The following is a 14,444-nucleotide window of genomic DNA, read 5'->3' on the forward strand; positions in this document are numbered from 1 at the left end:
GTATCCTCATGGTTCCACTATATCTCTGGTAGGATATAGTGATTCAAACTTTGGGGGCTGTAAAAGTGATAAGAAGAGCACCAGTGGAATCTGCCATCTCTTAGGTTGCTCCCTAATCTCATGGCACTCCAAGAAGCAAGCCTGTGTTGCTTTTTCCACTACTGAGGCAGAATATATAGCTATTGGCAGCTGCTGTGCCCAATCCATCTGGATTAAAAATCAACTTGAGGACTATCGCATCTATCTTGATCACATTCCTCTGAAATGTGACAATACAAGTGCTATAAATCTCACTAAAAATCATGTTCTGCACTCTAAGACCAAGCACATTGAGATCCAGCACCATTTTATTAGAGATCATGTGTCAAAGGGAGACTACAAGGTTGAGTACATTGACACGCAAAAATCAACTAGCAGATATCTTTACCAAACCCCTTGCCAGAGAAAGGTTTTACACTCTTAGAAATGAGTTAGGTATTTTAGACATCACTTGCTCTCATTAAACATACTTAGCAAACTTCTATTCTGTTTTAATTTTCTCTTTATTGCTTTGTTTGTGTGTTTTGCTTGTCAATTACTTACTATGTATGTTGTTATGTTTCATTTCCAGTCACATGCATATTGCATATATAGCTAGCATAAATCCGTCCATACCTGGTTCATTTTGTTTCTGCATCTGCTGGTGTGCATTTTGTGTGCAGTCTGCGTAGTTGGTAGCCTAACTCTAGCTTTAATCCATTATCGTGCCCCATTCAGTAAGGTTTCTCACTAATTACTTGCTTCATAATTTCTAAAGAGGACCCTGCTAATCCATTAGGTTAGTACCTTTCTGCACCTAATGCTTCTCTAACTCCCTGCACCCAAGCCCCCCTGTCTTGACCAAACCCTCTGAAACCCTAGGCTTCCACCTTTCCCTTTCCATCTCTGTTCCTTTACTTGTTAGCACCAATCACCCATCTGTCATGGCATCTTCTTCCTCCTCTCGAAAACGCCTTAAGAGGGTTGCAACCAAGCAATGTGATCCCGACATTGATGGCTGGATCAGTGACCCCGAAGCCCAAGACAACTTTAGCAGTTCCTTTCGCAACCACAAGCACGTTGAACTTTCCTTCTTCCGCACTCATGATTTTGCCTTTCTCGAGCTTCTTTCCTTTTAGAACTTGGAGACCTTCGTCCAACTCAAGGGTAATGTCTACCCAGATCTGGTTAGGGTTTTCTACGCCAACTTACAGTGTAGAGAGGATCTTCTTACTTCGCGAGTCAAAGGGGTAAATATAGTCTTAACCCCAGAAATTTGGACCTCTATTGCTGGTTTCCGGATAGTTGGCATTTCAGCACATCGAAGGTTTCCTAGGACAAATCGCTTAGACATCCACCAATCCTGTTTGAGGGATCCCACTGCCAAACGCAATTACAACATCTTTCGGGCCGGCGGGATGAAGAAGGACGAAAGGGTGCTCGCGTTCATCATCGCTTGGATTCTGGTTCCACGCAATGGTAATCACGCTCAACTCACAACTGAGGATGTCTTCCTCATCCACGCCTTCAAATCCAACATTCTCATCGATTGGTCTGAAGTCGTCTATGATACGATGCAAAAACCTATCAAGCTACCCAACTACCCCCTGCCATATGTTTTCTGGTGTAAAGTCTTTGAACATTATAAGATTGATTTCTCTGGAGAAGCTTCCTATACTTAGAATCATACTAGTCTGATTGGTGTCAATGCTCTTCATCACATGGGAATGGCGTTTCGGGGAAATATCTGGGGCTTCAATAATGAACCTGATGCAAAACTAGTTGATATTGTCAAACCAGTTGATACTGCTGAACCCTCCTCTACTGCTTCCCAAACTCCATATGAGAAGGAAATGCTGCGCATGGTCACTACGCTTCTCGATTATCATCACACTTGGATGTCCAAGCTGGATTCTATTGAGCATTAACTCTCCTATGTTCAAGAACAACTTGCCCTGCTCAATACTGGTCGTGATCCTCCCAACCCAGTAGCTACTGTAGACTCTGCAGAAGGAAGTGATAGCGAGCAGTTTGAAGATGCCACTGATGATGAATAACTCAGTCTGATTCCCGCACACACTCGCTTTTGTCTAACCATCCTTTAGGCTTACATTTTGTGCCTTTTAGCCTTAGTCTTTCCTTTAGCCTCTTGTGAGGAGGTGTGTGTTAATTTTAGTTATCCTCACATAGTTCTTTAGATAGGGATTCCTCTCTTTTGGCCTGTACTGCATATGCACTCTATTTAGCTCTCTTACTGTGCTTACTTGATGAATGCTTAATGCTTGACATTATTACTTGCTGCATATATACATCTCAATTACCTTCGTGCTATTTAAATGCTACTTTGATGTATTTCTTTGTGCTTATCTACCATATACTATCCACCCTATAAGTTTAATTCTCAATTGCTATCACTACTCATCCCAATTTGTTGTCTTCTGCTGTGGATTCTATCACTACTTATATCAATTGCTGCTTAATAATGTTTTTTTTGCTAATAGCTAAAAGGGGAGAAAGCTGTTTTTTATATTGCAGGACACCCAATGTTGCTGTGATTATAGGACAATTTTTGGCCATCATAAAAAAGAGGGAGATTGTTGAAAGGGGGAGCTTCTTCAACCTATATGAAGATGGTTTGGATGATGTCTACCAATATAGAATTAGTCCTGTTTTGTTAGATTGTGCACTAGAGTGTTAGAGTAAAAATATCATATGTAAAACAAGCTTGCATTAAGTTGTATTAACCATCAAACTCTTGCATGTGCATTCATAAATCGATTGGCTATTTAATTAATAGATTAACTGAGGGTACTGCACTAAGGAAGTTAAAACACACTCGCGATAATCTATTAGGTAAATTCCTAATCCATTAATGACAGTAGAGAACTCTGTATAAAAGCAGTTTCTGAAATCAGTTTTAAGTGTGGAAAAATTACAAAATCCCTGTGAAACATTCTGAGAAACTGTCCTCTAAGATTTACAAAGTTCTAAAGCATTCTTGAGAGATCATTCTAGTGAAGATTCAAGGAGATTGATGGTTGATTCAACCTTGATGGGTCTAGCTTGAATCTAGGAGCAAATTGACAAATCTGCACAACAAAAGGTGTATTTGTTTCTTGATTCTTTATGATTGTATTTTTGTTTACAGTTGATTCATTGTGTAAAGTGAAGGTCTAGAGGCAATTGTGTGGATGCATTGCTCCTAGGGGGAGTTCTTGATTTGTAGATCAAGCTCCTTAGGAGAAGATTGGACGTAGATTCATCTTGAATCGAACCAGTATAAACTGTTGTGTTCTTGGTTTCTCTCTTCTCTTACAATCTTTCTTGATTGCTTTACACATTCCATTAACATAGAACTATAAAATTGGTTAATTGGGTTGTAAGACTTAAAGATAATTTCAAGTTTCAATCTAACTAAGTGAATGACTCATTAACCAATTTAGATCCCCTTCTTGGTTAAGATTTTTAGACAGATCTGTTTCAACAATACACACAAGACTCGAACTCAAGCCCTCTCTACATACTTGAGTACTCTCAACCACTTGAGCAAACATTATTCCTTGTTTAGGGCTTATCAAGAAACTCCCTTAGGTTATTCTTAACCTCTCATTCCTCGTACCTTATTACTTATCATTTGGATGAATTTATTGGGTCTTACATTTGGCGCTTGGCGATGTAAGTGGTCCTGCCAGGCGGTGTGTTGTAGAACTAGGCTTGGACAATGGGCTTGGACTCGGCGACGCCAAGTGTCCTACCAAGCGATCTGGAACCAGACAGCGCCAAGCGATGTGTGTGATGCGCCAGGCGATTTCAGGTCTCGAGCTGGATCGCGTGGAGGATTCTACACAACTTTAGATGGAGGTCTTGAGGCGATGCTTTTCTGGGGGCCAATTACGAGTGAAACTTGTATTGGGGTAACACGTGGCCACTCGAGGTTGTAGTCTAGTGGTTTTGGAAATCCAGTGGAGTGTGCGAGATCGTGGCTCGTACGGATGGATTTTGGAAGAATGCCCTCCTCAGTGTTATTCGACGAGTTTGGTAGTCTTGGGACAAATACGAACTGTGGTCGTATCAGGGAACTCCACTTGGTGTTGCGGATTGTGGCTGTAACAATTTTATTTCCGCATGTGGATTATAGGTGGTGGCTTGTAGTCGGAGGAGCGAGTAGACACTCGTGGCAGTAAGGATCAATCAAAGTAATCATCAATGGGTGTAGAATCAAGAGGCGTCTAGAGGAAAATGTGAAAGTTTGGGTCTGAGATTGGAGTGTATCAGTAGTGTCAGGGGTTTTAATTTGTTATTATAATGTACCTTATGATGTATATTTTATTTTTGAGCTCATCCTATTTGTGTGTGTTTGGCGATGATCATGTAACTCGTTACATGGAAGCAGATGTTGATGCATGTGGAGCACATGGATACTTAGAGCTGGAGTGGGACCAACATGAGAGTTTTTACATAGAAATACTTTTATGGATTTATGAATTATTTTTGTAATCAGTATTATGAATCGTTTTATTTTTGTAAGAGGTGAACATTTTTATGGATTTTGTTTTTGGCTCGTTTGAGATAAAGTTTTACTTTTTCTCGCGGTTTGGGAAAAGGATTTCATTAATAAATACAATTTATTAATATTTTTATTATTTTAATTTTAAATAAGTAATTTTCGGCTAGGATGTTACAACTTGCATTTGGTGGTGCCACAAGCACCTCAACATTCAGTATTTGGATTTTTCGCAATTTTGGCATTTGATATTTGGATGTATTGCAATTTTTGCATTTGGTATTTGAATCTTTCGCAATTTTGGCATATGGTATTTGAAATTTTCATAATTTTGACATTTGGTATTTGGACCTTTCACAATTTTTGAATTTGGTATTTGGATCTTTCGTAATTTTGGAATTTGGTTTTTGGATCTTTCACAATTTTGAAATTTGGTATTTGGATCTTTCACAATTTTGGCATTTGGTATTTGGATCTTTCACAATTTTGGCATTTGGTATTTGAATCTTTCACAATTTTGACATTTGGTATTTGGATCTACCTTTTGCAATTTTGGCATTTGGTATTTGGACCTTTCGTAATTTTAGCATTTGGTATTTGGACCTTTCGCAATTTTGGCATTCTCGTTCGGGTCATGTGTTTGCATCTCATTTAAAGTTTTTTAGCGGTCTACTGGAGTCTTAAGTACTTTGGACCGTCATGATGTTTCTAATTGTAGTGGTTGTAAACTGACAAAATTTTCTGCTTTACACTTTCGTTGTTTTTTGTTTTTATTTGACAAACTCTTAATGTATTTAGATGTAGCATTATGAGTTTGGGGATGGTAGCATAGGCCCATTTACTTATTGCTCTTAGGGTTACCTTTATGTGTATATATAAGACATCTCTTGTAATGTTTTAATACACACTCAATAATACATAATTCCCTTATCCATATATTTCTTTGTTCTTTGTTTTCTACACTTTTGTGATTGCAGTGGCTAAAAAAGAGTTCAAGATTGCTTGTTTATGACCATTAAGATATGTTCAAATCATTGATTTGAGTTTTCTTTGTGTAGGTAGAACATCTTGTGTTGGAGTGTTTGGAGCAAAGTTGAGTTAGACACTCAATATAAGTAAGAGAAACTAACTATTTTGTTTATTCTTTTAGTATATTAACTGGTTGAGTAAGGTGAATGAGAATTTGATGAAATATGTATAGTAAATATGATTGTTGAATACTAATTGAGATTTGTTGTTGAATGTGATTATGTGGTGTTTTGTATGGTTGAGATATTGTTATTGAATTATGATTTATGGGATATTTTAGTTGTTGTACGATTATAAATCATTGAGAAATATCAACTGAGTCAACTAGTTCTAATTGAGATAATTGAATGTAATAAGAAATTAGTAAGATCACTTAAATAGATCAAAGGGATCAACTAATATATCTATTAGATTTTTGCAATTATGTAATGAGAACGGTAGATTATAAGCTATATATATTAGTTTAGATTATTTGGTTTAAGGTTTTAGAATTGAATAATACCTTTTATGACTTATAAAAGAGAGAAAAACACCGGTTGGAGCTAATAATAACAAATTGATATATTTATTAGTTTTCTATGTTATGCAGATAATAACTTGCTAGACGATACCAACGATGGATAAGCTAACTAGCCGTTGAGCGAGAGTGAAAATTTAAATTCTAGAGAGAGTTTTAAACAATACACTCGTTGAACGAGCTAGACAATTGTAGAACGAGAGTGAAAAATTAAAATTCTAAATAGAGTTTTAGACTATAGACTTAATGGACAAACCATAACTCGTTAGGCAAAAGTGTTCGAAATTGCTCCGAGGAATTGTGTTGATGTGAAAATGATATTATTACAGAACGAAAATAAAGTTATGAAAATCCAAAGAATTCATAGTGGTTGGCTCATTTTGAAAATTTTGAGTAATTGACTCGTTTTGAAAATTGAGTAATTGACTCGTTTTGAAAATTTTGAATAACTTGTCCATTAAAAGAAAAAGGAAGATTTTTGGAAGAAAAATAAGTAGTTTAAGATTTCAGAAGAGAAGTGAGATAGACTTAGTAAATTCAATTTAAAAGCCATTATGATTATTATCTAGGGCTTAAATATACATTTGGTTCCTATTTTTGTTAAAATTATTCAATTTGGTCCCTATTTTCGTTGTTTGTTCAATTTGGTCCTCATTTTTGTAAAATCGCATTCAATCGAGTCCTTTTGGCAAATGGTGTTAAAATTGTTAACGGAATAGTGACACGGTGGAACTGTTTGGGTTACGTGTCAAATTTTTGGCAGTGACGTTGGCATAGTGAAATTTTATGGCCGTTGTAGGTTTAAAAGTTAGTGAAATTGATTTGGGGAAGAAATTAGGGTTCGAAAGGTTTCAAGCAAAATTGTGCCCAGCAAGAAACTTGTGCATAATCCAGTTGGTGATTCAAAATTCGTGTTTGAGAGGTATGTCTCCTCTTGCTTGACAACCTCCAAGCACAATCTCGAAGCTTCAATCGCAAATCACTCTCCAAGCGCAAATTCCCCTCTTCGCAAACCCTAATTGATGAACAAGAAACTCCACCACCCAAGAACCCTAATTTTTCCCTTTCTCACCAACCCTAATTTTTCCCTATCTCTCGACCTCTCGAATGCCCAATTTCAATTTTTCACTCAACGAACTCTCGAACTCTCAAATGCCCAATTTCCTCTCGAACTCTCGCTACAGTAAACCCTCAATTCAAATTTTTTAGTTTTTTTAACTTTACCATGTTTTATCTTTTTATGTAATTCAAACTTTTTTCTCCAATTTCTTTTCAACGAAAACACTGTGCCAACATGTGTCATCATATATTAAAAATTTTGACACGTAACCCAAACAATTCCACGTGTCACTATTCCGTTAACGTTAACAATTTTAACACTGTTTGTCAAAAGGACTCGATTGAATGCGATTTTACAAAAATAAGGACCAAATTGAACAACCAACGAAAATAGAGACCAAATTGAATAATTTTAACAAAAATAGGAACCAAATGTATATTTAAGCCTATTATCTAGTGTATGTGATGTTACATTTTGTAATTAATATAAAATAATTTTACAATAATTTTTGAGTTTTATTAAAAACATATTAAATATAAAATTTTTAATTACTTAATAATTTTTTAATAAAATTTAAATTAGAAATATTTAAATTTATAAGAAGTTAAAATTTGATGAATTAAATTTTTAATAAAATTAATTTAGCATGACATTTTTTTTATTATTTTAAGAAAATTGGAACCAACTAAAGAGTCTATTAGGTAGATAGACTTGACAGAAGACCACATCACACAATTTTGAGCTTCTCTACCGGTGACTTGGAGTGAACCCTCGTTGGGGTGTGTCTACGCCTTCTTCACCTTTTGAATTTTGGAATCCATGGGTCAGGGAACTCCGGGCGGCATGAACCGGCAGGGCGACCGGAAGCCGGATGGCGGCGACAAGAAGGAGAAGAAGTTTGAGCCTGCGGCGCCGCCGACCCGCGTCGGGCGGAAACAACGGAAGCAAAAGGGTCCGGAGGCGGCGGCGCGTCTGCCTACGGTGACTCCGGTGACGAAGTGCAAGCTGAGGCTACTGAAGCTGGAGCGAATCAAAGACTACCTGTTGATGGAGGAGGAGTTCGTGGCGAATCAGGAGCGCCTCAAGCCTCAGGAGGAGAAGGCGGAGGAAGACAGATCCAAGGTCGACGATCTTCGAGGCTCTCCCATGAGCGTCGGTAATCTCGAAGAACTCATCGACGAGAACCACGCCATTGTTTCCTCCTCCGTTGGCCCGGAGTACTACGTCGGAATCTTGTCTTTCGTTGATAAGGATCAGTTGGAGCCTGGTTGTGCTATTTTGATGCATAATAAGGTTTTATTTTACTCGCTTTACGCTTTTTTGCTTTACTTGTGGAAATGAAATGTGTGAAATTATTGGAAGCTCGTTGCCTAGGGTTTGACTTTGTGATCGATAAGAATCACTAGTTCGTCTGCGTGCGTGAAGCTTATATTAATTTTTTGAACAAAAAATTTTCTTGTGTGGAGCTTTTATTTCCAGGCTAGGTTTTGTTGCTTTTTCATGGTATTGTTGGAAATTGCAGACAAAAATGGCTTATGTGGCCACGATTGCGGTCACTGAGATCCCAAAAGCCTCTTTTGTAGCCAAGACTGCACTCGCAGATTTATTTTTTAAAATCTTATATCTATGTTATTTCAATGGACTTTAACTAGGAAGTCATGGAATATGTATCCTTAGATTGTTCAAGTTTTTATGTGTGTGTGTATGAGGCTGTTGACAGTAGGATGTTGGAGTAGATAGTTTTTGAATAGGAGTCATGGTAAATTGTCTGACATTTACACTACGTATAAGTAAAGAGCAGTCCTATCTTTTCTGAAGTAATGAGTTTAATTTGTGTGATTTCGGAGTATCCGAAGCTGATAAGAGAGTAGGAGAAGTTGTGATTTAAATATTCTTTTGAAGCATAACGTGATCTTTGATTTTGACTTGATTATTGTTTCCTTAATCGAATTGGTCAAGTATCTTGGTGTGGTTCAGGTGGTTAGATGCTGGTGGTTTAATGATTGTGTTCTGTTTTTTTTATCAGGTTCTCTCTGTTGTTGGGCTTCTTCAAGATGAAGTTGATCCTATGGTCTCTGTAATGAAGGTTGAGAAGGCTCCTCTGGAATCTTATGCTGACATTGGTGGTTTAGATGCCCAGATACAGGAAATTAAGGAAGCAGTTGAGCTACCCTTGACGCATCCTGAACTATATGAAGACATTGGTATTAAGCCTCCTAAGGGAGTCATATTATACGGAGAACCTGGAACTGGGAAGACATTACTTGCGAAGGTTTGCATTAACCTTTGCTTCTTATAGTGCCTTTTCAATGGAGTTTCGGCATTGTCTTTTCTGTCTCTTATTTTCTCCTTTTCACTACCTTTATATTTAGGTGGTGTTTTTGATTTAAGGAATGTTTTAATACTTGGGAAAGTGACATGCAAATAAAAGTTTACCATGTTTGGCAGAAGAGAATAAAAATATTTGCAAGACATAAAAGATTATTGGGAACCTTAATATGTCAATAAATGGGAATAAAACTTTCCTGTGATAGTTGACTACAAAGTTATTGAACTTTCTCTTAGTAATTGGTAATAACTATACTATTCCCAGAAAAGTTCAATAATAATAAACTATATTTTATAAACTTTCCTGGGAATCCTATTTCTGGGAATTCATTTTCAGGAAACTGATTTAGTGGGGAATAAAAGATTCACAGTTCCAAAGTGCTGAGAATGCTCCATGATAAGTTAATGCTATGTGGTTTTGAATAATTTGCTCTAATGTATATGGACAAAAAGAGATTGTGTCATTGTCTTGTTTGTACTGCGTGGAAATCATAGTCTGTGTCTGACTTGTTAAATGGTACTTTAAGGAATTCTCTAGTTGTTTGCTAGCTATTGTTTGTGGCTTTGATGATCACCAGTAGGAAAAAGAGAATACAAACACAGAATTACTGAGGTTCATTGTATTATTGGAATTCTGAAACTATTCACTGCTACTAAAACCTAATACTTCACACCTGCCTTCCGCACTCCCCTTTGCTTCCCTAGAATGATGGCTATTTATCCCTCACGTGAACCCAGCCACCCTCCTCGAATATACCTTCCGTAGGGTGGCTTTTTTTTGGACCTAGGCCTAACAATTTGTCTTCCTCTAAATCCCTTATGTCCAGCCCAAGATTACTGTCATGCTTTTCAGAAGTTACTGATGGCATAAGGAAGTGGTTATTGGATGTCACAATGAAAATTTCTCTGTTGGATTTGAAATACCTGCATGCACAACTGACACTGTTAAGTATGACCAATCTAGTAATGTATTGATATTGAAGACTTATGCTACAAGATGTTTTCATCCCGTGTTCACTCTTATGTGATGTCTTTTAAATACTTCCATTCCATGTTCTTTTCACTGCCATGCAATTGAGTGTATTGATTACTATAGATTCTAAAGGTGCATGCAATGTCAAAGTTGTTTAATCTTTCTGGTTGGTAGAAATTACTGTAATATTGTCCTTGCAATTTATAGACTCTTTTAGGAATGAATGGAACTATTTGTATGGAAAGAAGAAACTGACAAGTTACTTTTATTCAATAATCCTAGAGTGTATATATTCTTTGATCTCTTAAAACAAACTTGACCTAGGCAGTTATAAGCATTACTGACCTGGGTCTTCTAATGCATGATTGTCTGTAATGCTATTTCTTTTAATAAGATAATGCCTTTTGTGTATTCAGGCTGTGGCAAACTCAACATCAGCTACATTCTTACGTGTTGTTGGTAGTGAATTGATACAAAAATATTTGGGAGATGGCCCAAAACTTGTGAGGGAACTTTTCAGAGTTGCTGATGATCTTTCTCCTTCTATTGTATTCATTGATGAAATTGATGCTGTTGGTACAAAGAGGTAATTTTAACCACCCCAACTTCAACAGTCATGATAGGGTGGAGGTGGAAGAGTGATGTATTGTATCACTCCATGAGCTCCTATAGGATTCTTTTCCTATATTCATTAGCTTACCAGTACACTGTTTTTACAGGTACGATGCTCACTCAGGTGGAGAACGTGAAATCCAAAGGACCATGTTAGAGTTGTTGAACCAGCTAGATGGTTTTGATTCAAGAGGAGATGTAAAAGTGATTCTGGCAACCAATAGAATTGAAAGTCTTGATCCAGCTTTGCTGCGACCTGGTCGAATTGATAGGAAGATAGAATTTCCTCTTCCTGATATCAAAACTAGGAGACGTATTTTTCAGGTAGGCATGATTAATTTTGTGAGGCAATACGCACACTATGTTTTTGGTTGTGCTTTATCGTGTGCTCTTTGTTTTTTGTTTTTTAATTACAACATGTGTTCAAAAAATCATATTAATTTTGAGGCAATACGCACACTATGTTTTTGGTAATGCTTTATCGTGGTCCATCTAGCTAGATGGTTTTTCAGGTAGGCATGATAATTGTGTGTTCAAAAATTTATAATAATTGTGTTATTTTTTTGAAAAAGTAAAATATTAAAGGAATTCTGTATTATTCCTTTTCTGCATGAACTAAATATGTAATATGTTTCGGTACCAATAAATTACGAGAAACTATCACTGTTCTTATAAAAAATTCAGTAGTTGCAAAATGATCTGAAAAAGCTGTTTTGCAGAATTACCTTTATAAATGGTCAATCATGGGAAATAAAATTATATTTTTTTTTCTCAAATGTCTCTTAGGAAGCTATTTAAAAAAACTATTATTTTCCTAAATAAACTAATCCAAATTCACACAATGTTATTTCTTTGGAATTTGTGTGATATCTTAATATGCATGCTCTGTTCAACCATACCTAAAGTTTTCATACTTTTAAATTAAGATACACACTTCGAGGATGACATTAGCTGATGATGTCAACTTGGAAGAATTTGTTATGACTAAAGATGAATTCTCTGGAGCTGATATAAAGGCAATATGTACTGAAGCTGGTTTACTTGCTCTGCGAGAACGTCGAATGAAGGTGAGAAATCTCATCGTGGCTCTATTGTTTATGTGATATAAAAATAGTCTTGAATGTTTGGAGGTTTCTAGTTTTTACAAGCTCATTTTGATTAGGCTATGTTAAGCCAAGTAGAACTGACTATTGCTTTGGTGGATTTCTTCAAAAGTTGCAATTCTAGAAATCTTTCTCAGGGAATGGGTAGCTGTGAAAAGAGGAGGGCGGGGGGGGGTGGGTTATAAATTATAATGCTAGAAATCTTTCCGAGGAAATGTAAAAGAATATTCCTCAACTCTATCTCGATGAATGTGCAGGATTGAATAATGCTGTACCTGTAGAGTTGATTTTGTGTATTTTTGTTGCAGCTCTATTTATCAATGTTTTTTTTGTTAGGAAATGTAAGAATGTGCATGGCATCCTTTAATCCTGTAGTACGAAAAGAAAACGAAGCTAGAAATAAGTTGGAAAAAGAAGAGAAAAGAACTCGTAACCATCCTAAACTATTTTTTTTTTTGCAAATATAGATTCCTTGAACTTCGTTTTAGTTTTAACCAGTCTGCAGACTTCTACTCTTTTTATATAATGAACCCTTCTACTAACTTGGGGTTAAGTTACTAATGATAAACAAAACTAAACCTCTTTTAGTTTTATTTTATAAGCGAAACAGTATACAATGATCCTAAATTTTATGCCTTGCAAATAAACTTGAGATTTCGCAGTTTATCTCGAATATATTTTTTTGAATCTAACAGTTTTTAAACTATTATTTTTAAGTTAATAATAGTAGTAGGAGTTTGAGGATTAATTGGGATGAAATGAAATTTGAGTATACCTTTCTGTAAAAGGCAGAGATTTTCGCACCTCCTCTTTTTAATGTATTTGTTTGTATTCTCTTTGGTTTGTATTGTATATCTATATCTATATCTATAAAACATTTGAAGTGTTCTCTCCCTAATTTATGATATATAATTGCTAATATTTGTTCTGTTGGCTCGTTTAGGTGACTCATGCCGACTTTAAGAAGGCCAAGGATAAAGTGATGTTTAAGAAGAAGGAAGGGGTGCCTGAAGGGCTGTATATGTGAAATAGTTCCTATATTATCCCCAGTCCTCTCGTCCTTTTTTTAATGTACTAGTCACGGGAACAAATGTCAATTCATTTGTATTATGCAAACAAATGTCATTTATATTTTGGGGGCTTTGAGTCTCGAACTATGATTGATTTTAATTCAATATATAGTTTTTCTACCAATTTCATTGATTTGGAAATCGATCCATATTCTGTTTAGTCATGTTAACGATGACCATGCTTCACTGCTGTTGAATTATAAAGCTCAATTGACGAGAATCTGATGTTTAAACTCTTGGAGGGACAGTCTGATCGTTACTTTCAGAAATTTACATCCTTCGACTATTGCTTGGGGAACGATGCTTTTAGCTTTAACTCTCACTCCGCTTGGTCTCTGGGTATAAGAAAAGGAAGAAAACTGCATAACCACAAGAATTAGTTATTGAGAGAGAGAATTTCCCTGTTTGATAACATGTATACGATTATCAAAATAAAAATCAACACATTCTCCTTCCTTTTGGAAAGTATTCTGGAAACATTTCAAGATGTTTGTTTGGTAATGAAAAGGGGCTTGTCTTAACTTTTAAAGGGTCCAATGAGCTGGATTTTTTTTTTTTTATGCTGAAAGCAGGATTTGATCATTAAAAATTCGGCAAACACCATGAGGGAAACATATTTGGTTTTCTGGCGAAAGGAGATCACACTTTTCAAGTTTCAACTTGGAGCCCTATGGAAGAAGCGAATTTTAGATTCACATTAAGTTATCGAATATTAATTAAAACAATTTTAGTTAAATGTTGACATTTTGATCCCATCGTGCGGAATTAACCATGTCCATGAACTGAAACCATTTACCGAATAACGAAATTGAAAAGGAAATAAAAGGTAAATACAACATAAAAAAATTTTAATTACTGAAAAGATGAAATGATAAATTATTGATCTTGATACTTGGGACATCGAGATCCTTGGTCTTCAACCAAGCTCAGTTGTCAACAATCAAACCCCTCGATGGAGCATAGTTCAGCAAACCCACACACACGTCCTACATCCCATTTTTTGACCATCATTGTCTAAGTACAACATGACCTTGCTTCCTTCCCTTCACCCACACTTCTACCCTAGACGTCATATTTACGTGCCGCGTTGTTTACAATCGATTTCAAAAACGCAAAGTAAAACACGAAGATGCTTCCTTTTCCTTATTATGCAAGTTTTGTTATGGTTTTCCTGATGCTCTCTTTTTCATCTAAAGATCTTTGATTGAATAATAAGGTTTTTTTTTTTTT

At 36.1% G+C, this 14,444-nt stretch overlaps 1 protein-coding gene across 1 annotated transcript; it reads left to right on the forward strand.

Annotated features, from left to right (window-relative positions):
* Window positions 1-7,835: 7,835 nt before the first annotated feature.
* On the forward strand, window positions 7,836-13,338 carry LOC114191713 (26S proteasome regulatory subunit 4 homolog A). Its single transcript, XM_028081071.2, has 6 exons — window positions 7,836-8,421; window positions 9,155-9,400; window positions 10,846-11,015; window positions 11,149-11,365; window positions 11,968-12,108; window positions 13,088-13,338. Exons 1-6 carry the CDS (start codon window positions 7,948-7,950, stop codon window positions 13,169-13,171), a joined length of 1,332 nt encoding a protein of 443 aa, XP_027936872.1. The 5' UTR covers window positions 7,836-7,947; the 3' UTR covers window positions 13,172-13,338.
* Window positions 13,339-14,444: the final 1,106 nt, after the last annotated feature.

This window comes from Vigna unguiculata, chromosome 7 (assembly GCF_037176805.1).
Source record: "Vigna unguiculata cultivar grain cowpea cultivar isolate G323 ecotype 2 chromosome 7, ASM3717680v1, whole genome shotgun sequence".
Classification (NCBI taxonomy): Eukaryota; Viridiplantae; Streptophyta; class Magnoliopsida; order Fabales; family Fabaceae; genus Vigna; species Vigna unguiculata.